This window comes from Dermacentor albipictus, chromosome 7, assembly GCF_038994185.2.
Source record: "Dermacentor albipictus isolate Rhodes 1998 colony chromosome 7, USDA_Dalb.pri_finalv2, whole genome shotgun sequence".
NCBI classification, from domain to species: Eukaryota; Metazoa; Arthropoda; class Arachnida; order Ixodida; family Ixodidae; genus Dermacentor; species Dermacentor albipictus.
Genome location: NC_091827.1, coordinates 76,725,823 through 76,748,647, shown reverse-complemented (window position 1 = coordinate 76,748,647; position 22,825 = coordinate 76,725,823). Strand labels below are relative to the sequence as shown.

The following is a 22,825-nucleotide window of genomic DNA, read 5'->3' as shown; positions in this document are numbered from 1 at the left end:
CGGATCCTTTTTTGTCCCGTTCGCGGCTTTAAAATAGCGGATAGGAAAGCATGTGCGGTACCGCCATCTGGTTAGTAGCACCACCTGGCCAATAGTGCCTACAAATAAACATTGCCCTGTGACATTGTCAGTGGTGGAGCAAAGGCGACATGAGCTGAGGTCCCGAGAGCGCGCGCAGCCGTTAGTGGGCCGGGCAGCTTCCAGAACAGGCTCAAATTGGAGCTGTAGGGAAGTGTGATGGTATATAAATGACGGTGATGCAGTCGTCTGAAAATTTCAACAAAGTAAGCGCAATGAGGCTACCGACATAGCACCGACCCACGGATCAGTGATACCACGTGACGGCCCCCTCCTACACTCACCCCAAGTTTTCGTGACAACTGACAGAATTTTTGTCTCGCCTTTGCTTTTTGCTCTGTTCCTCAACCATGCAACAACTTGTCTTTATAACTTCTTTTAATGTGACAAATTCAAAAAGTGCGCCAAATTTCATGGCTAGAGTTTGTTTAAAGCTCATCTACGCACGTCACGAAAATTGAGGGTTCGAACTCACGCGTTACCACGAATGCGTGGGTCGGTGCATGTAGTCGAAGTCGCATCGTGCTCACCTTGTCGGAAGCTTTTCAAAACGCAATAAAAGGGAGCGAAGAGGAGAAGGTTAAACGGTGCCGCGTGTCTTAAAACAAGCGACATGCCTATGCCGCACAGTCACTATGAGCATCGAGTGATAACAACAGGGGACAAATATGGTTATATCCCGTTTGGAAAGTAATAATAATATATGGGGTTTTACGTGCCAAAACCACTTTCTGATTGAGGCACGCCGTAGTGGGGGTCTCCGGAAATTTTGACCACCTGGGGTTCTTTAACGTGCACCTAAATCTAAGTACACGGGTGTTTTCGCATTTCGCCTCCATCGAAATGCGGCCGCCGTGGCCGGGATTCGATCCCGCGACCTCGCGCTCAGCAGCCTATCACCATAGCCACTGAGCAACCTCGGCGGGTCCCGTTTGGAAAGCGTGAACGCGCAGAGGAAAGAAAGTAGGAATCCCATGGAAGCGATCTTGCAAGCGACAGCGACAAGCGATGCGATTGATTGCTGTCCCGTTCGCTCGTCGTCTACAAGTACCCCATGCGAGCGATGACATTAAGCGACGTCTCCCCGGTGTTGCCGGTATGAGGCCGAAACTGGCGTGACGCGTGCTCAATTAATTTAGGCTCATGTGATTCACTGTAAGGAGCAGCGTAAGATATTTCTGAAGGCCTTGCAGTAGGTTCTTGTCCTTGCACGTATCAAAATTTAGTCGTTTGCTCGTTGCGTGCGACAATCGGTAGAACTTGACTGGTCTACGTGCATCCAGTATCGGCTTCGCGCTATTGGCTAGTCGCTCATAACACTTGTGGGCTACGAGCGACGAATTGTAGATCTCCAGAACCAAGCGATCGAGCGACAAGAACTAGTGATTGCTCGCTCGACGGCCCGTTTAGTTCCTCAAAGCTGTCGCTCGTCGTCGTCGCGCACGAAATCACTGTCACGGGGTTTGGGCTTTAAAGTTAATGTGGAATCCGTCCTGTTTTCGGCTATACACGTTCATATTGTGGCTTGGCAACACTGGAAATTTAGGCTGACTGGCGCATGTGTCAGCGGTTTGCGAGCACCGCCTGCGATTTTCGTGAAGTACTGAGATAACATGTAAACAAATGCTATGCCTTGAAGTATTGTTTGCTTACTAACAAGAGGTCCTATTTCAGTACTATAATCTGTGACTTCTTTCTGTGCACCATTCTACAATGCAAAGTTGTTCATAAGACAAATGAAAACACTACTACTTAAAAAAGCAGCCATGCGCAATCTGGCGCGCTTTTTGAAATGGTAGCCCTAAGGAGGGTATTAGTGACTATCTCCTTGCGTTTTCAGTAATTGTGGCCTAACACTGTAGTTACGGGGTCGGCAGTTATCTCATAAAGCAAATAAAAAAACCGCCTGAACCCATCTCACGATGACTGTCGACGGTAATGCGTTAGCATTGAATGAGTATAGCTGCACAATCGTATTGCCACAGTAGAAAGGAGATATGCGTGAAGCGTGCACAGCAGCGGGGCCCCTCTTCCCCAATTGTCCAAGAACACTCGACGCCATCTAGCGGCGGTACCACGAAGCCCGCACTTTGCCTCCGAAATGCACGACGTGCCGGTGGGTGTGAAGGCTGAGAAACGCGTCATGCGACAACTGGGCATCGCGCGCTTCTTTCTCGACACGCTGCGCCATCTAGTGAGGCTACCGGGAAGTCCGCGCGTGGCCTCCAAGACGACAAGCGTGGCTCGCCGCTGCCTGCGAACGCTAACAATTTTTCCCTTGCCTGAGGCACACTCATGGGCACATACTCAGTGACTCAAGTTGGCGAGACGTACATTGAAGAGCGGCACATACCCACGGCATTTGTGGCGCAGCTTGCAAATGTGTCTGGTTTCTGTTCTTAAACAACCCTTATGAGGTGGGCTCGATTCCCCACACCAACGGAGAAATTTATAAAAGATATTTTTCATCATTGTAGACCGGCACATTTACAGTGGCATACCCCTAGTTACCCACGTTGGCGTCAAATAGCTTTATTGGAGACTAGCACTAGCCGCCGTGGTGGCCTACGCTTGTACTTGCTTGTACTGCCTACGCAGGTGCACGTTAAATAAACCCAGGAGGTCCAAATTTCCGGAGTCCCCCAGTACGGCGTGCCTCATAATCAGATCGTGATTTGGGCAAGTAAAACCCCATAATTTAGATTAAAGAGTTTCATTGACAACCAGCACCGACCGAGTGGCACATACGCACTGGTCCAAGTCGGTGTCAGATTGAGTTTATTCGAAGAGTTGTGCTTACTCAGTCCAATGTCTGCAATGGCCAATGTCGGCATGAAATAGGTTTGTTGAAGAGCGGCACATGTGTACAAACTGCCGCATGCTCATTGATCCCAATGGGCTGCATGGTTGGTTTCAAACTACGTTATCTCAGCACTACCCATTCGACCACGATCTACCCAGTGATCCAGGTTGGCAAGAATACGGCTTCATACGAACATATACGAACATATATATCCCCCGGAAAGTGCGTGAATTACCGAAAGAATTCTATCGCATTAAGAACTGGGACAGAAAATTTTTGTGTGATTACTCGTCTAAGCCGAAAGTAAGACGTGGCAGTTGTCTCCGAACAGAACGAGGAATTTCGCTGTCTCATCAAAGACACGCTCCTATAGAGAGTGTCAAGATGAAGTGGCTTGCGAGTGTGTGACTATATCCGCGAGAGCTCGGAGCGTGGTACTCGAACTTCATAAATCTGGTGATAGCGCTCCGCGGCACGAACTGCGGCAGGTTGCTCACGGTAGGAGCAACATTTGACTTTGACAATCATCCTGGCTTTACTTAAAAAATCACGCTCGCAATGCTTCTGCCCTGTAAATGCAACGCATTCTTGTCGGATAAACTCAGTTTTCGTCGTGTGTCGACTATATGGTCTTTTTCGCGAAGCAGCCAGTGAGCGAAGCAGCCTGGAAGGAGAAAGGAACCGTAGTTGGATAGTCATTGCACATAGACTTCGGTGCAAATTAAGGTGAACGCCCTGTACCCCTAAAGAAAGCGGTTAGACGTTTATAATTAAGCATGACATCAATGCCCCTCTAGGTGAGCAATTTTTGCATGAATGTCTGGCCACCCTTGGGGCCTTGGGGTCACACATGATACTGGGCAGGAGTGCAAAGTGCATCAGGCGTGACATCGCCACTCTCATGTTCTCCGTGCCACTGGGTGGGTGTCGCTCTTCAATGAACCTCTTCCACAACAGCTTTAATTAGCGGATGCCACACCACCAACAAACACCATGCTCTCTACTCCCCATGAGTTCGCAACACGTCGAAAAAGCATTAGCTGTTCGCTGCAGGACAGTTGATATTCATAAGAACCATTCTCTTTCCAACTATGAATGCTTCGCCTTGCGTGGATGAGCAGTTAAGCCAGCTCATTTTTTTTTTTCAAAGCGAAGATTTCTTGCCTGCCCTCCACGGCTTCTTTTCTGCCCGTCTGTTTCTCGACGTAATTTAGCAGATTGCGAAGATGCTGTAATTAAAGCTGGGACCACCCCACATGTAGTAAAACTAGGGCGATCCTTGAGGCAGTGCAGTAATAAACTGGGCCGATTCCAGAGGCAGTGTAGTGGTAAACTAGGCCGATCCTTGAAGCAGTGTAGTAATAAACTGGGCTGATTCCGGAGGCAGTGTAGTAGCAAACTATAGGGCGATCCTTGAGGCAGTGTAGTATTAAACTGGGCCGATTACGGAGGCAGTGTAGTAGTAAACTAGGGCGACCCTTGAGGCAGTGTAGTATTAAACTGGGCCGATTACGGAGGCAATGTGCCTCTTCTACTAGCAGTTGGTGACAGTTCCGGACTGCTTGGGATTGCTGCCTCGCATTCTATTTTCTCGGAAAGCTTCGGAAACTCCACCAACCAGTCCGAATGGTGTCGGAATCGCGTTCGTTTTATTGTAATAGCAATTATACGGAGAGTCAATGCGAATTTCCGCCATCGTTATCGGTATCGGCGTCGCCTTGATGTTTTATATTAAGTGCAAAAAACGAGAAGAAAGGTGGTTAACCAGGGGCCCGATTTTTATTAGTCTTATAAGAAGCCAACAACCACTGACACCAAGGACACCATAGGGGAAATGACTTGTGCTTAATAAATGAAATAAAGAAACGATAAAATAATGGAATTTAATGTGGATGAAAAAACAACTTGCCGCAGGTGGGAACCGAACCCACAACCTTCGCACTTCGCGAAGTTAAGTGTAACTTAAGTGCGAATTAAGTGCAAGTGCGATAGCATCGCGGCCACGTGCCGTATGCTTTAGGTGCGAGCGAAAAACTTGCGAGGGTGAGCAGAAGTATGATGGCTTGGTGCGGTGGTGTCTTCTGACGCTCGCAAGGGAGGCAGGCTGGGATGGCGCGCGACGTCTTCTCAAGCACGCAAGGGGAGAGTGGGGAGATGTGCGCGCTAGGAGGGGAGGGGAAGGCAGGTTAGTGCGCATGTCCTTTTCTACTCCAGCTGCGGCGGCAGAGCGCTGCGGAGTGCATCCCAGCTTGGTGGCGATTTGCGCTGGGGTCGAAAGCTAGCCGGCCTTATATAGCTGACAGCTTCATGTCCATCTGTTCCTCGTGCGCCTAGTTCGCGTTAAAGCGAGAGAAAGCACGCAGGGGAGTTCACTCGCGGCTGCGGCCGCTTTTCATCACGCAAACATTCTGTCAGCGAGTGTCCGCGCTCGTTGAGTGAGATGTATTCGTGTTTGCCTATGCACGCGTGGCGGCGTGCTTGTTAATTTAGTTGGTAAGCGAATGTTAGCAGCAGTTTATGCAGCTGATTAAGCGACTAACCTCACTGCGTATAGCTGTCTAATAATTTGCTATCGCAAAGAATCCTTAGCCTGTCGGGCGAACCGGCGAAGCTGACTTTTTCGAGCACCAAAAGTGGCGGACTGTCCGCGGAGTCTTGGAGCTGCCAGCGTATTTTTGATCCGACCAGTGCAAACAGCTAGCAGATGACGCCTGCGCCCAAAAGCATGCAGAAACTCCACTGGAGTTGTCTAAGCATGCATAAGCATACCCCCCAATTCCAGTTACTCATAGCATTTACTTGAAGGGTTTAGAGCGCGTTATGGCAAACCGAGTAATAAATATTTTGTTATGATTTTAGCGTCAAAATATTGCGGAGAACCTGAGCGACATGGTGGTGCAGTGGCGACGTGGAGTACCAAGCCAAATATGGCGCCAAAGCCGCGCATTCTGGTATTTAAGAGGAATCTTTCACTCGGGTGCTCTTATCTATATACATGTAAAAGGAGAATTCGTTTTTCTCAGCAACCACTGCACCAAATATAACGAGATTTCTTGCATTTAAAAGAATATCTTAAAATCTAGTGACTGTTGGTTCCGAATTTTCGATTTAGGTCCTCAAGCTTTTACTAAAAATTGGCGAAAATTGAACATTTTCAGAAAACGAAGCTATCATGTTTACAACTCTCTAACTCAGCAAGTAAAAATGACATCAATTCTGTGAATTGCATCTGATAGTACATCTGAAGCGGACAAAATTGATAGGTTACACATGAATCTAAAAAAAATTGTGTAGTATGTAAATACAGTTTTTGCGGAACCCTTGTACAAAACGTAAAAAATTCGCATAACATATAAATTGACATATCGAATTTGCCCGCTTTGAATGATCTATTGTATGCCGTTTACAGAACGGCGATATCTTTTTTGATGCAGCGCTATTAATTTTTAAACTTCGTGCCTGTATCTTTTTTCAAACTTTCGAATTAAAAAAGCATTTAACAAATTTCAGTCGCTAAATAGAAATTCCGCTTCCAGCAGTCACTAGAATATAGCTTTCTTTCTCAAATGCAACAAATTTCATTAAAATGGGTCCAGAGGTTATCTCAGAAAATCATCTTCGCGTTTTACATGTATTAGAATAGGCCGCATCGGAGTTGGGCCCCCACTAAAGCGTCCTTTTAAGAACATGCTGTTTGTATTTGCATGTCCCTTTGGCTGCTGTATCAGTCGGTGTGTGTGCATGTTTTATTGAATAATGCGACTTCATATACAAAATACATTCAGTTTATGACTTGTCTGTTCGTTGTCAATTCAAATGTTCAGTGGCTGGGCTGTTCTAGTGCCTTGCGTGCCACTTGCCTGTTTCGTTGATGTTTGGCCAGTTTTAACTGCGATTTTCTCTACCTTATTGTGCTTGAACTTGTCAAAACCGCACACGCAGTCGATAATCGTTAAAATGTATCATGAAACGCGGAGCTGAGCACAAATGGCATCAAATTAGACTTGTTTTCAGAGATTTCTCTCACTTGTCTTGGTAGAAACGGGTTCGCCAAGCAGAGTTCTGCAGCTCCGCATAGAGCAATGAATCGGGAAGAAGGAAAATAATCCTCGTGATAGTCTAGGGGGACAATGCAAAGAGGGCAATCAAAATTGTGTTTATTTTATTGGAACGTTTAAGCTCTTGTAGTAAATGTGGAAACATAAAAGCGCGTTTTCCTCAAAATATCATTTTTTGTATTTTTTTAATGGAGTTGGTGTATTTCTCCTTGGCGCTACGTTGCTCTATTGAGGCTGACGGCAGTTTATATTCATTAGTCGACAAACAATTATCCAGGGTCCGCGACTTCCGTCTCACGCCAGGGTCCATAGAACTTCGCGCGATGATGTAACACTAACGATGATGTTTGTTATATGGGAATATTTTCAAGAACGATGCAACACTCTGTCATTGCCGGAACATGGAGAGTCCGACTGCAATCTTCTACACTGAAAGCCAGGAACGTAAGGGAACCTTTAATAGGAAATATAATCCATAACACAATAGCTGCTCAAACACAAGGACACGAAATTAAGCTCTGTTGGATACCAAGCCATCACGGAATTAGAGGCAACGAGAGAGCTGACGCATGCGCCGCTCAAGCCTGCCATAAGGATGTCAGTACTGTGAATATACCCTATGCAGATGGCACGAAGTTAGTAAAAAATAAGCTTAAAGAAAAATGGCAGTGTACATGGAATAGCGAAGAAAATAACAAACTACATTTAGTAAAACCTATTCTGGGAGATTGGACATCATGCAGGCATCAGGAACGTTTTACAGAAGTAATTTTATGCCACCTGCGCATCGGACACACACACCTAACACATAACTTTCTACTGACAAAACAAGACAAACCCTTATGTGAGAAATGTGGCGATGAACTCACTGTAAATCACATTTTATTCTCGTGCACACAAAACGAACGGCTAAGGAAAAAAATATTTTACTGTATTTTACAATGAATGCATTCCCTTCCATCCCAGTCTACTTTTAGGAGATAACCCGCTCGTAGGAACTTCATCTGTTTTTAGCTTTTTGAAAGACCCAGCTATCCTAAACGAAATATAATATATCACAGAACTACTAATTCTAAAAGTTCTTACCCAGTTTTTTCACGCATCTTATGATGCACCTCACCCATTTTCTCAGTCCTGAGAAGAAGGCTGAGGTCTCCATTTGATTTGTTGGGCTCCTCAGGGTCCTTGCCCGGACAAGGACCTTCGCTGAGGATACCCAATTTTTGAAATAAATTATATCATGTGTTTGGCGCATGATAGCCTGAGTTGCTTATGCACCATAAAACCCGATATAATACAATACAAAACGTGGACATCGATGCGCACACAGAGCTGACTTACGTATCCCTTACCTTGTAATAATGTTCGCGATTGTCAAGTCGGCAAGTAATACGGCAACGTACATCCAAATGCCTTAGCTATTTACTTTTTTCATAATACGCAGATCATACGCAGGGCGGAAATTGGTGAAATTGCAGCTTTCGTGAGACGGCATGTCGAAATGACACATTACGACGACAGACTCGCCACAGATTTCAGTGTCGAACGCGCCCGTCAGACCGCATAGTGGACGTTGCAGCGCAAGCGGCAGTTTTTTTTTTCAGCGTTAGGTCTTGTTGGACCACACGACAAGACGTGCGCGACCCTGTAAAGACATTCTGACCGCGCCACTGTGGTTCGGGGCATCGCTGTCGGACCCCGAGCGGATGACCGCTGGCGCCTCCTCCTGGGTTCGACAGCGGTGGCCCGAGGCGTCTTCGCGAGGATCGTGGCTTTTCAGGGAAAGTTGTGAAATCCTTGGCTTCCCGGCATTGCCATGCATGAAACAGCACCGCGGCACCACTTTTACAGCTATAATAAAAACCGTGCGAAACGTTTATGTGGAAGGTTGACCCAATCCAAACTCGTCTAAAACGCAGCAACGACTCTATTAGACAACTGCAGAACCAAGTTGAAATAAATTTGCGGCACTTGAGAAAGAAAGTCAAATTCTAGTGACTCCAGGAAGCAGAATTTAAATATTGGAGTTTGATGTTTTTCTTTTTGCTTAGGTTGACGAAAATCGGTAAGCTCCAACAAAATAAGATTTCGGCACAGAGACTCAAGACAACTTACGTGTGGAAATGCGAAAGCATTATAGTCGCTTTGGGGAAGTGCTGTAATGCGCAGGCATTATTTGCCCCATTACGCAAAAATCCAGAGTTGTAGTTGGCAGCGTGACCGAACGATCGTGCCAGAAATGCACGATGGCGACTAGTAAAACCACTTCAAAGAACACTCGATTTCGCGTCGGATGTCTCTGGAGGGCGGGATCTTGTAAATAAAGTAAATTGTTGCTCCTTTGAGAAGAATATTAGGTAAATTTCGGTCTGGGTGGGAGTCGAACCCGGACCTCCAGGGTCCAAGACGAGCAGCCTTCCACGACGCTATGGCGGCTCCGCGCTTCCGCCTGACTAAATGTGTGCCTAGTGCGCACATCACTGGGCACGTGCCCCTCGCAGCCAATGGGTAGGAGGTGGCACCATATCATGAGTGTACAATATAAAAAAAACACTCAGGAGGCCCTGGTTCGATTCCCACCCAGCCCATCTTGCAAGTTATTTTTATTCATGAAGTGCCTCCCGGGATTTATCGCTCATGGCCAATGCCGCCGACGCCGACACCAATCCTGACACCGATGACACCAGCTTTTCCGGGACACTAGCTCCTTAACGCTGTCGCGTTAAAAACATCAATGTCCAATTAATGCCGCTGAGCAGGGCTTCGAATTATGAACTCCTCGCGGGCAAGCGATCGCCTTGAGACGCTTGGCGCGTTTTTGTTTGGCCTCACCGAGGCGCAGTTAAAACGCAGGCGGGAGCTTGCGTTTTGAAGTCAACCGGCTGACACATGGCACTACCTCACATTCCTCCACCGACGTTGAATAGCGCACCTTTCTTTTAAATTCTGCACCCTCGCCGCTAGCACACCCTCGCTCGTTGCCTCGCCAACTCACCCTACCCCCTCACCACTTTTAAACAACCCTACCTATATATACTGTGCCGAGGAAAGCATGCCGCCTTGAAAATGAGGAGTTTACTTGTCGAAACGTTGGCTCTCGCTTTTACCTGTATTGCTCATCGTTCTATTTCTTTTTTCAATTTTCTGTGTTTTTCAAGAATTTTCCTAGAACAATTGACGGTATAGCTAAAATATTGCTTCGTAGAGTTAATTAATATTGGCAGTTCAATATAAGTGCAACAAACCTAATCAAATTCTGTGCCCTGGTTGCGAAGGAAAACAGGTATACTTTCAGGTATACGTATGTGCAAGCAGATACTTTCAGGCCCAAGCTTTCTCTCAAGGCGGAAACTAATTTCAGGAAGCCCAGTTCCAGTTCCGAAAGGAAATAGCGATGGCGGCGCGCAACACAAGCCTGACGGCCACGGGACAGAACGAGCTGCAGAAGACGCTGCGCTTCTTAAAGTCCTGCTTAGATGTCGTCGAGACCAAAGACATCGACAACACGGACACGGTGCGGTCCGGTCTGGGTGACGCCGGTATCGGTTGGCCCTCTCTGCAAGGCGCCGACGCTGACACGCTGCTGAAAGCCACGGTGTTCTTTTCGGAGTACCTGGGCTGGCCGAGCCTCCTGGACTACGTTATCGAGCACGGTACCACGCATGCCTCCCAGGTATGCACGCCTCTGGCGCTGTGAAACATGGTTAGAGCGCCGAGCAAGACGGCGACATAAACAAGAAGCGCGCAGGACAGTCGCTGGTCCTGTGCAGTTCTGACCAGCAGCCTTCTGCTGGTCAGAAACAGGAACTGCGCAAGAATGCGCAGTTCCTGTTTGTTTTCCTCTTCCTTGGCGCTATAACCATGTTTCAAGGTTACAGTATAGCAACCAACGAGCGACCAACTAGCACAACCTTTAGCATTAGTAGCAGTACCACTGGTAGCAAGGCTTCCATAGCCTTGCTAAACTGGTAGCAAAGCTTCCATAGGAGCCCGCATGTGAAGGAAATGGCGGCTCGTTGCAAACGTTACCAACTACGTATCGGGGGGGGGGGGGGACAGCTAACAGCAATCAAAACAAAACTGAGGAGCCATTCCACCCTGTGAAGATGGTTGACCAGTGAAACTGCTATGGTGGTATAGATTACGTTGGTATAGAGTATTCTTGGTATGTAACTATAGATATAAGTATACATGCATACGTCATTTGTGCGAAATACAAAGAAATATCAGGCGCGCACTACATCGCGCACTATGTCATACATACACAGAGCTGCCACCAAAGGGTTTTCATGACGCAGCTCTTGTCGACGCAGCTGCGACGGAGCGCAGTTTAGACGCGGGTGGCCGTTATACCAAGCTTCGACGCGAGCGACGATATGCGCCGACCGGGGCGCCGTCCAGAGGAGTGCACGGTATAAAACACGTTTGTTTGTCATTTGCGATTGAGCATACTTCCTAGTTAATTAGCTGAATGAAACTTAATTGGAAAGTCTAGAGTTTTATTCTAGCCGATTAATATGGAGCTGTCCGTTTCCCTCCCGTAGAAACACATGTATTGACAGCAAGCGGCAATTTCACGATATTTACAACTTCACCGGGAACTAATTAATTATGACTAGTAAATGAAACTTGGCGTGATGAAAGAGTCGTCATTGCGGCCAAATTGAATGCGATCTTTCCCAACATACCTACATTAGATTGAGAGCCACAGAGCACTAGCGAAGTTCGCTTTGCCGCAAGGCCTTTTCTGTTCGCCGCCACGATTTTTTCGGAGGATAGCCATAGGCAGCTTCGATGTAAAAGCCAGAGTTTCGCCCGAAAGGAGAAGCGTCGACTTCGATAGCATATTAGCAGACCGCCATAGTGTACATACCTACTTCTTATCGGCCGTATCAACTTGTAACTATTCGCTTGCTGACTAAGTTAACAAGCACGGTGTCAGCGCGCACAGAAAACACGAACAAATCACACTTGGTGACAGCGGACACTCGCTGCCGAAACGCTGGCGTGAGGAAATGTTGCAGTGAGCGAAGTGACCTTGGTGATGTCTATCGCTGCAACGCAGAGTGAGCGCCGAGAACACAACAGGCACAAAACTACGAACTGCCGACGCACCTAGACTCAGCCCCCAACGCAAATCGCTGTCGGAATACGGCCGCGCGACGACGCGCAGCAGCCATATGCGCAGTTGCAGCCGGAGCAGAACGCCGCCCCCTCTCCTCCACCCAGTGCGTCGAAACGTTAGTTGCCTTGAAACGTTAGGTGCCTTGAAACGTTAGGTGCCTTGAAACGTTAGGTGCCTTGAAACGTTAGTTGCCTCGAAACGTTAGGTGCCTTGAAACGTTAGGTGCCTTGAAACGTTAGGTGCCTCGAAACGTTAGGTGCCTTGAAACGTTAGGTGCCTTGAAACGTTAGGTGCCTTGAAACGTTAGTTGCCTCGAAACGTTAGGTGCCTTGAAACGTTAGGTGCCTCGAAACGTTAGGTGCCTTGAAAAGTTAGTTGCCTCGAAACGTTAGGTGCCTTGAAACGTTAGGTGCCTCGAAACGTTAGGTGCGTTGAAACGTTAGTTGCCTCGAAACGTTAGGTGCCTTGAAACGTTAGGTGCCTCGAAACGTTAGGTGCCTTGAAACGTTAGGTGCCTTGAAAAGTTAGTTGCCTCGAAACGTTAGGTGCCTCGAAACGTTAGGTGCCTTGAAAAGTTAGTTGCCTCGAAACGTTAGGTGCCTTGAAACGTTAGGTGCCTCGAAACGTTAGGTGCGTTGAAACGTTAGTTGCCTCGAAACGTTAGGTGCCTTGAAACGTTAGGTGCCTTGAAACGTTAGGTGCCTCGAAACGTTAGGTGCCTCGAAACGTTAGGTGCCTCGAAACGTTAGTTGCCTCGAAACGTTAGGTGCCTCGAAACGTTAGGTGCCTCGAAACGTTAGGTGCCTTGAAACGTTAGTTGCCTCGAAACGTTAGGTGCCTTGAAACGTTAGGTGCCTTGAAACGTTAGGTGCCTCGAAACGTTAGGTGCCTCGAAACGTTAGGTGCCTTGAAACGTTAGTTGCCTCGAAACGTTAGGTGCCTTGAAACGTTGGGTGCCTTGAAACGTTAGTTGCCTCGAAACGTTAGGTGCCTTGAAACGCTAGGTGCCTTGAAACGTTAGGTGCCTTGAAACGTTAGGTGCCTTGACACGATAGGTGCCTTGAAACGTTAGGTGCCTCGCGCGCCAAAGAAAACGGTACGCTTCCTTCCACTTCCGTCCCTTTTCACAGGGCGAGATTGAGCCGCGATAGTCGTCTCCTCTCGCACGCTTTCAGTCGCACAATACAGCGCAAGGCGCGCGGCGACGGTGTTATCGCGCTTGGACTTTATACGGAACCTCCCGGCGACGTCGACGCCGCCGGCAGAAATGCGTTTGGATGTCCATATAATTTCTGTCGCAAGAAAATAAAAAACAACAAGTGACGTCACAACCGGCAGTGATAGTGAGGTCATATCTTATGAAGCTTGGCGCGAACATTTGAATTCATGTACCGTCCGGCATTTCCACCCCTAGGCCAGCAGTTATTCTTTTGAGGCTTAGGCAAGCCGCAAGCTCGCCTCAGCCAAACAAAACACGCTTCAGCGGACGAAAAGTACTATGGCCAGCGCAGAGTCATACTGTACGACAACATATGAGAAACATTTTCACTGAATTATCCGCAATTCCATGCGACACCATGTATCCCTATCCAACAGTTATCAGAAAAGACAACATTGCACCACATTATCATTGAGAAAACATTCGACGTACCAATTTTGCTGCCCGTCGGACGCTCAAGACCTGTGTGACGGAGGGAGAACGAACACAGCTTGACGTTTCTTTGCAGAGCGTTCCGCATTTATCGTCACGACGAAATGCAGCGTGTAGGATGACGCAGCGTGAACTTGCACGAAGACAAAAAACCTGGGCTCACACCTTTCGCCAATGAATGCCGTGCGTTAGGTCACGCAAATCTTGAAGTAACACTCACGCCACCCTTTGAACAAGCACTCAAGGAAATAAAAAAGAAAAACCTGATGGAACCGCTGCATTTAAGGGAGCCCCGTCACTCCGTAAGACATGATTTGCACCGTCTTGAAATTTGAGGGTGGCCCAATTTGAAATTTGAGGGTGGCCCAACTTCAAATTTGAGGGGGGGCCCAACTTAACGTGGGAGCTGGCCAACTTTTATGTGGGAGTTGGCCAACTTAAACTTGAGGGCGGGCGAACACGAAATTCGGACGAGAGCCAACGGAAATTTGAGGGTGGGCCAACGTCAGATCTGAGGGTGGGTCAAGTTAAATTTGGGGGTGGGCCAATGGGAAATCTGAGGCTGGGCCAAGTTAAATTTGGCAGTGGACCAAATTGAACTTTGGGGGCGGACCAAAATAAAATCTGAGGGTAGGCCAACTTGAAGTCTCGATGTGGGCGGACTTGAGATTTCGGGGTGGCCCAATGTCCAATGGAACGCTGCTAAGCGTCCCTCGAGTTATGAAAACATCGAGGGCAAGCGAGTGCGTTTTCATTGGGTCTCACCAAGGCGCAGTCACAACGCAGGCGACAGCTTGTATGGACAAGGAACGTGCGCATAATGCAGGCTTGCGTGAGCGACAGCGAGGGTAACATGGCATCGCGGCCACGCACTCTCCCTTCAGGCAACTACTCACGCCCTGATGCGGCAGCTGCTGTTCCCTTTCGACCACTCTGCTCCGTCGAAGCGAGCTGGTGCTCGGCGTTCCAGCTCAAGTAGTACGATAGCACTGAAGACGCCGGATGCTGCAAGAAAATCTTACAATTGTCTACTAAAGCCTGAGCATTCTTTGCCTCCAGAAAGGCCATGGGTAGACGCGCATAAGCTAGGAAAAGCAAGTAAGCGAAACTAAGCAAAAAACGAAGTAGCAGCTGAACCAAACATTTCTTGCGAATTAGTAGACAATTATAAGAATTTCTGTACCGTTTTATTTATTTATTGCCAGTGCCTTTGAAGCACAGGTTGTCATGTTGTTAGTTCACTAAAGTTTTTTTTTCGGTGCGATGTCCCTGCATTATTTATTTCAACGTAATCACTCGTGAATGTGTCAATTGCTCTAGGTTTCTGTATGCCACGCACCGAACTTCAAACATCCCCATTTTGAAGTTTTTTAGTAGCGTGCAGAAAAGCCGCAATATCCTTCGTAACTGGTTTGCGTTGGGGCTAATGACAAGATGTTCAGCTTCGAACATTCTTACGTCAAGTGTGCCAGCCATTCATTCGTCGAAATACTGGTCTGTAAGCTCGCTAACTTCTCATACTTGACTGCGACTCTCTGAGTTTCAGTGAATGAGGCTGGACGATATTGGCATCCAGAAAACGTCCACAAAAGGGATTTAGTGTCACTGAATTGCGGTGCTGACTGGACATCGTATTCTTCAGGAAACTATGACTTTGGTGAAAAAATATCCATCGTAAAATTGTTTTGCCGCAGCAACAACTTGGTTTGAGTTAGATGGCGATTCGGCATTTTAGTCCGAATTTGGGGCGCACGGACACAACTACAAAGAAAACCTGGGAGGACAGTAGCTACGTCAAAGCACAGTTAGCGGAGCGCCGTTAACTAAGGTGCACCTTTTTTTCCCGAGGCTTCTGCACGGTAAACACAATACACTGCGGTTTGATCAGCTTTTCGAAGAATCGAGAGTTGAGCCAGTCGCTTCATTCTGGCAGACTAGAAACCGCGCACGAAGTATGAAGGTTACATAAAGCACTACCGGGGTGCTGCTCTGTAATAATATCAATGTTTGTACTAAAGCATGCCAGTCTCAAGATCACTGACAGAAGCTTTCTTGTCCTTCGTTTTTCTCACTAAAAGCGCGAAAAACAAACGACAAGGCGATGGCGTTCAAGTTTGACACTGCACACTCCATATATATATCTACAAAATGGTATCATTGCAAATGGTATATAAATTGAATCATTGTCACAGCAAGGCCACGCACGGGTACTGAATTGTCCTCGTCTTTCGCACTGTTAAAACTTAGAAATCTACCAAGAAGCCCGCGTCGACGTCATAATTCATGTCAGAACGCCAACAATGGCCGATCAACTAACGAGGAAGCAGCCTTACTTAAGAGTGCACGCGCACGACATACTGATCGTTTTCTTTTACTGAGCAGTGCGTTATGAGGGAAGTGGTTGTGCTGTTTGTTGCCCCAGATTCATTTCGGCCATTTGGTGTTCTTGAATGAACCTGTGTCTAAAGCGAAGTGCAGGATGGTCTTTTCGTTCCACTTCTCTCGGAACGCGCACGCCGCTATCGGCAATGGTACCGCCACGAAGGGGGTGAGCATTGGGGACAGAAGTGGCTCGGCCAGTTTCCCAATGGACATTACAGGCTCGGCGCGGCGCAGCCGACACCAGCTTGCAGGAAGAGATGTAGCCGGGAAAAGGGTATACACGTTACCGTTGCTGAATGCTTCCCACCGCACTCGTCAGTGCTTCCTTGGAGAAAATGCAAATGCTTAGATGGGTGGATTGGTAGCTGTTTTGTAAAAAAATAACATTCATTCCCGGGATGCATGGTTTGTCTCCAAGACAAATGGATGATAAGTGATGGCCCATTCGATAGAGCAAGATGAAAAGAAGCCTTGTTCGTGTATTATGTGACACAAGTCTGTGCACTACCCAGCCGCCGATCGGCCCGCCTTGCTACAGCGTTCAGAATAGACGTTTACTTTTCGTTGTCGTATCCACTGGTTGCACTGTCATTCGCGTTGCGTGACAAAATAAGTTAGGGTGGAGGACGATTTCCACGTTGATTTGTCTGGTCTTATCGAGAGTAATACAAAACAATTTTCTCGATGCTCTTGCAGCTTAGAACGCATAAGGAAACATTTTGAGACGACGAGATGAAAACACTGCCATTCATCAAAGTTTATTTGCGTCTAATATGCAGGCATATGCGGGTGTTAGAGCAAGTGCTCGTTGCTGCGCAACCACACGGAACACCTCACGCACGGAGGTACCGCAACTACCTCGCAGAGAAAAGCATAGCAATATATTACTCATAGCCATTCTGAGGCCTTCCAACGTATTCATACTGTCGTCTTGGAGGATCGAAACCCGTATTTACAAAGTCTCTTGTTCGTTGCGCTCTGTGCCAATGACCGGCCATCCTCTTTCATAACATATCCTGCATCAGAATTGGCTGCAATTTTCCCTTACAAAATGTGCAGAGTGCGAACTTCTTTGTGGGCCCGGCCTTTCAGTCGCTACCAGGTCAGGTCTACTTGTGTGCCAGCGATCCGTAAATAGCGTTGTGCTGAGTTCGGTTCAGCTATGGTACGCTATGGAAAAGTTTAACTGACGAAAAGTAATCGATCCCTTGGTTGTTAACAATTACCGCTCGCCCACAGGTGACCATCTTACCGTCCCGACTAACGAAGGCCATTGTGTACCGTGGATTTTCGCATCGGAAAGAAGAGGGGTTCCGCCACTTCTTCACTCTACTGACCCATAACTACGCGCGTGCCGCCAACGGCAGCGTGAACGACACCAACAACGGCAACGTCACCTTGGAGGAGGTCATGAGCGCCGAGCAGCGTTGCGTCACCTTTCCAGATTACCAGCAGGGTGCCTCAGACATGGTGAGAGATCGATCCACGCGAGAGATTGAGCAACGCCTCACTTTAGCATGCACGCGCATCCAAATACGAGGTGGCGTGACGCGAGCAGCAGCATTGGTGGCGACATGTTGTGTAGGTGTGCTAAAAAACCAAGGAGGCCTTAAAATAAATGAATGAGTGACATCTTTATCTAAAAGACTGCCGTTTTGGCCTATGTTCGGCGACTAAGTAAATTAACATTTTGGAGTGGGCGGCTAAAACGTCCTTTAAAAGTAAATACTTTAGCTCTTTCGCCCGTTTAAGTAGTCGGCGGCCCGACTTTGTCCGCTGATGGTGCGCGCCTTCGTGCAACTTAGTCGCAACTTCGTTTTTTGTGGTCTCTAACGATTTATACGCTGCGGCACGGCCGGGCTCGGAGGCAGGAGAGACGCGGCACACTGCCTGCCCACTAACTTCACTTTCCAACGTTTCAATTACGCCACTTGATTCCTCCCGCTTCCGCCAGTGGCGCGCAGACAGTACTTTATAGCGAAAGACTCGAATACCCACCCCCTGACAATTCCTTAACCAAAAACCAGCAGGCGACGTGGAGGCAACTCCAAGCACACACCTTCCCCAACCCGTACAAACTATCCATAGTCTACCCAGGGACACACTCCCCCGAATGTACGCTATGCGAGGCCGACAAAGCCGATTTAGCACACATCTTGCACGGATGCCCTGAGCTCAAACCTAGAGCCGAATGGCAGCTATCCAACCGAGAGCAGTGGGAGGCTGCGGTGACCAGCTCGGAATCCGCGGTTCAACTGCAGGCCGTGACCTGGGCTTTAGAAGTCGCCGTAAGACACGGTCTGACGGCCACCTCACGAAGCCATCATGACTTTCCACATCTAATCTCATAAATCATTTTCTGTTGACGAATTAGAGTTTTTACCACCACCACCACTATAGCTAAGGCCCATGATTAACTTTAGCTAGGGAGTGCAAATGCAGCACTTGCGTGTAAGGCTCCCTAACTACCGCATGAATGCCACCAGCCGGCGCCTCAAAGGGACCCGAAACGATTTTGGCGATATTGTACAAACGTACTGAGCCGTTAGGGTAGGTCCGTATGATCATAAGGTGTCCCATTTAGGCGATCCGTGTAAAGCGTGTAAGTTATTATCAGCTTTTAATTTAAAGATGTACATCGCTACCAGCTGTAGCACCTACGATTTGGGCGAGCTACCTCATTGGCTACCGAGGTTGCGTCATAATTTTTCCAACTTTATGGCGAAAAAATTCGCCGACGATTACCCAACTTGGTACTCAGTCGCTATATTGACTGAGGTTAGGTCCACTACAACAATGTGTGAGTCAGCGACCGAAAGACATGTGAGCCATACGGACCGATGGCAGGAGCCTAAGGAGCTATTTCTTTATTCTTCTTCGATTTCCTGCTAATCTCGCAGAAACGGTGGTGTAATTTGAGCAGCCTAAGGAACTCACGGAGGTTTCGCAGTGACGTTGAACTAGGGAAATCGCGCAAGCTTTCAACTTTCTTTACCAATGGTCTGATTCCTTCCGGGGTCACGTGGTACTCCAGGAACTCAATTTCGTGGACACGAAAGACACACTTCACGCGGTTGTTGAGGAGGCCGTGTTCCTGGAGCCGACAAAATAGCAGGCACAAATGGTTGCCATGCCACTCACGGGAAGTACTAGCCACAAGAGATCATCCAGGTATGCAAAGACGAAGAGAAGTCCCCAGGTTGCCTTGATCATAAAACCTCTGTAACGTCTGAGCAGCGTTTCCCAGCCAGAACGGCATGCAGATTTCGAAAAGCCCGAATGGTGTTGCAGTTGCAGTCTTGGTGATGTCCGCTGGCTCGACAGAGATTTGATGGTAGGCCTTCACCAAATATATCTTGCTGAATATATATACAGCTAGTTTGGCTGCGAAATCGTGAATATGAGGAAGTAGATATGCGGTCAGGGACGGTGTGTGCGTGTAGCGCACGGAAGTCTCCGCATGGGCGCCAATCCCCTGGGTCACGCTTTGGTACCATGTGGAGAGCTGGGGAGCTATTCTGTTAGAGTCCACTTAGTGGACATGTCCATTTCGTCTACTGCTGAACTGCTGATTGGCCGTGGCGCCTGGTTGCTGCGGACGCGCAGCCCAGCCAATCAGAACTTAAATAGCAGACGAAATGGATCTGTCCAGTAGGTGGACTCTAACAGAATACCTCTCCTGACGACTAACTGCTCGACGAAGTACGGAAGTACCCAGTCGCAGCATGTGGTTGAATTCTCTCCTGGCGATGGCAAGATGGTCACCAGAGTGGCATCCGAATCGGCAGAACTCTCGGGGGCCTGTGGTGACAACGTTACGCATTACATTGTGACGTACTGGCAGCTTAAAATTGGAAGGTTTCGTGATGGCTGGCAAGTCTGACAAAATTGAGATGTACGCAGATGATGGTATCTGTGCTACCGTTCTAGTGATTAATGTCATAGGCGCGAGGATGCCTTGCATAGACATCCTAGCCGTCATGTCAATGAGGAGACGACCGCGGAAGTCAACACTAAAGGCGAAGTACGTCAGAAAATCTGCACCCAGTATAGCCGTACAAGTACGACTGCGACAATGAACACCCTTGAGAAGGAGCGGCAGAGACCCAAGTCGACGGTAAGAGAGCGCTGGCCATATTGTGTTGATAGAAGAGCTGTTGGCTGCTTGGATAGGCGTGCTTTTTTTTGCAAGCTGGCAGTCTAGTCGTGTGGCATGAACGGCACTGACCTCTGCCTCTGTGTTCACGACAAGTCGTTGTCCGACAATCCTGTCAGTGGCGTAGAACCAGCAGCTTGTCGTACGGCAAGGGTCACCGACCATCAACAGTGACTCTGCGGCATGTTTGACTGCCGGCTTCAAAGGGAACGACACTGACCGAATTATTTTAGCATCGAATTTGGGGTGCGTCTACGACGTCTTGGAACTCTCGACCACCTCTGTAGATAGTGCCGAAACAGCAGGGAGGAACCTCGCGCACTACGAGGTCGCCCAATGTCCAAGACGGCCTCCACCACAGTAAATCAGGCTCCAGAGCTTTATGGCCAAAAGGACAACAGGTGAATCTGCACAGTGGCGAGACCTTCTGCGCTGGTCGTCGGTCTCTAGTTCGTGGCCTCGTACATAACGTCGTGCTCTCCGTATGATCACATCCGCGTCCCACCTAAGTTAGGTCCACTGCAACAATGTGTGAGTCAGCGAGTGAAAGACCTGAGATGGCAGGAGTCGAAGAAGCTTTTTCATTCTTCCTTTTCCTTCCAATCTCGCCGAGGAAGATGACGACGGCTGCTACATCTGGAATTGAGCGCAGCTCTATACGTGTTTTCATTTCGCGATATATTGGATGGCGTGGATAATGTGTCTCATGCGGCACGTTGCAAAAAGAACGAAGTGCGGCGCGACTGCATGGCTAATTGGGAGAGCGCGAGAGCCAGTGCGTGGGTGAGGCGTGGGCGCGATTCACAGTAGCTGCCGTAGACAGACCTCCGCTCATACAGCGCTTTGCTTCCATATATGGTATCGGTGGACGGGCTCGCCGCATACCTTATAGATGGCGTCATCGATGAACAGACGACAGCGGGCTACTCTGGCGCTGCCTCGTAGCGGTGGCCGTCGCAGAGCCCGTCTTGCGCGGCGCTGCGCTTTTCTTCTCACGCATTTCGCCATGCCCTCCTGCTCCGCTTTCGTCCTCGAGCTCACTTCGCTATCGCAGTCTTTCATCCCCCGCTGTGCTCAGCCTTCCCTCTTTCATCCTTCGCTGTGCTCCTTCGCTCGGTTATGCGGAGGGATGCCGACACTCTATAGAGGAACGGGCGTCCCAGTGCTGCGCTCTAAAACGTTGCTCGTAATAGTTGTAATATTGGTTAACTTGTTTCGATCACAAAAGCTGACAGAAAGAGAGCACGCATCAATAATTATCACTACACTCAAGCACTTTCGGCACGCAGAGAGTGTCTGCTTCTGTTACAACGTTCGCCGTGTTGCCGCGAACTGCCCGGTCAGTGTTGGTCTCAAGTATCTTATCGCAAGTGCCATGAATCACCATCGTTGGTTGTCTGCTACAAATCTAGCAATTGGCGATGTGAAAAGCTACAACACCATGACCGTCTGCAAGGCAACAGGAGAGCAAAGTGTCTGCAGCCCATTGGAGTTGTCGGTATGCGATAAACGCCAGGATCTACGTGTTTGCGGCCGTCACTTGATGCCGGAGGATTGCTACCGCAATACCGCACTTGTGCAGCGATTCGGCTCTGCGACAGACCTCTCCCAATGCACGCTGCTTGGACAAGATCGACGTCCGGGCTGCTAGCAGAGAGGGTGCAGGGGTTCGCACGCTTCCCACAAGACACCGTAGGTAGACGACACGACATCAAATCAGGACGCAGAGGCGGCAGAGCCAGTGCAGCCGGATCCGTAGGTTTGCTATTGTGAGAAACAAATGTTTTACTGTAGCTGCACCTTAAGCGCCTGCAAAATTTGTACAGAACATTTCAGGGTCCCTTTAAGCAACGCTACTGCAAGGATCTAATGTCGAACTCACATCCTTATGTACTGCTCTTTCAAGATAGGGGCATGGTTTCGAAAATCATAGCTCCTCCACAAGAGCAGCGACCGTGGCACAGCGTTGAGCATTTTATTCTCCAGCAATTGTTAACTGGTGTATGCCGTTCTGTAAGTTTGTGCACGGAAAAAGCCCCTGAATTACTATTTCGAAGGTGTATCTAAATGGCGCACGATATCTATACAAGGTAGCACACATTCTTTTGAGAAGGTAGTTCCAGAATAAAGAAACACTCCTGTGTCGGAACGGTGTCACGCAAAAGAGCTCAAGCAAGTCTAATTGGGCAGGTCATCACCGTTAGATAGCTTCGCGGAGCGATCTCTCAGTTGACTGCCACAAGAGCATTCTTTGACGTCTCTAGGATCAAATTATGCATTTCACAGCGAAGCTGTATATGGCTTACCGATTCGTCCCTTCGTGCGTCACCTGTATACCGAAAAATTCCGGCGCAACCCCATGAACACGAGCGAAAAAAAAAGGCTTAGGCGCGCGATTGGCTATCTGTCGCAGCCGAGCGAGCACGCAGCAGCTTTTTTCCAGCTCTCAAACGAGTAGGCCACGCGTCATATGTACTCCGGAGGAGCAGGCAGCTTTCGATCAGCAATTCCGCGAGCAGAACGGGGAACGAGCTCGTTCACGCCGTGCTGATGCTGCAGCCCGGGCATAAGA

The 22,825-nt window shown here is 48.5% G+C and overlaps 1 protein-coding gene across 3 annotated transcripts in view; it reads left to right on the top strand.

Moving 5' to 3' along the window:
* The window catches only part of LOC135899082 (neprilysin-1-like), a 72,926-nt gene that overhangs the window by 18,468 nt on the left and 31,633 nt on the right, over nt 1-22,825 (top strand). For all 3 annotated transcript variants that reach the window (XM_065428342.2, XM_065428343.1, XM_065428341.1), the window contains exons 5-6: nt 10,301-10,612; nt 17,337-17,567. In XM_065428342.2, coding sequence (XP_065284414.1) covers nt 10,301-10,612; nt 17,337-17,567 — 543 coding nt within the window. The remainder of the gene's footprint in view (nt 1-10,300; nt 10,613-17,336; nt 17,568-22,825) is intronic.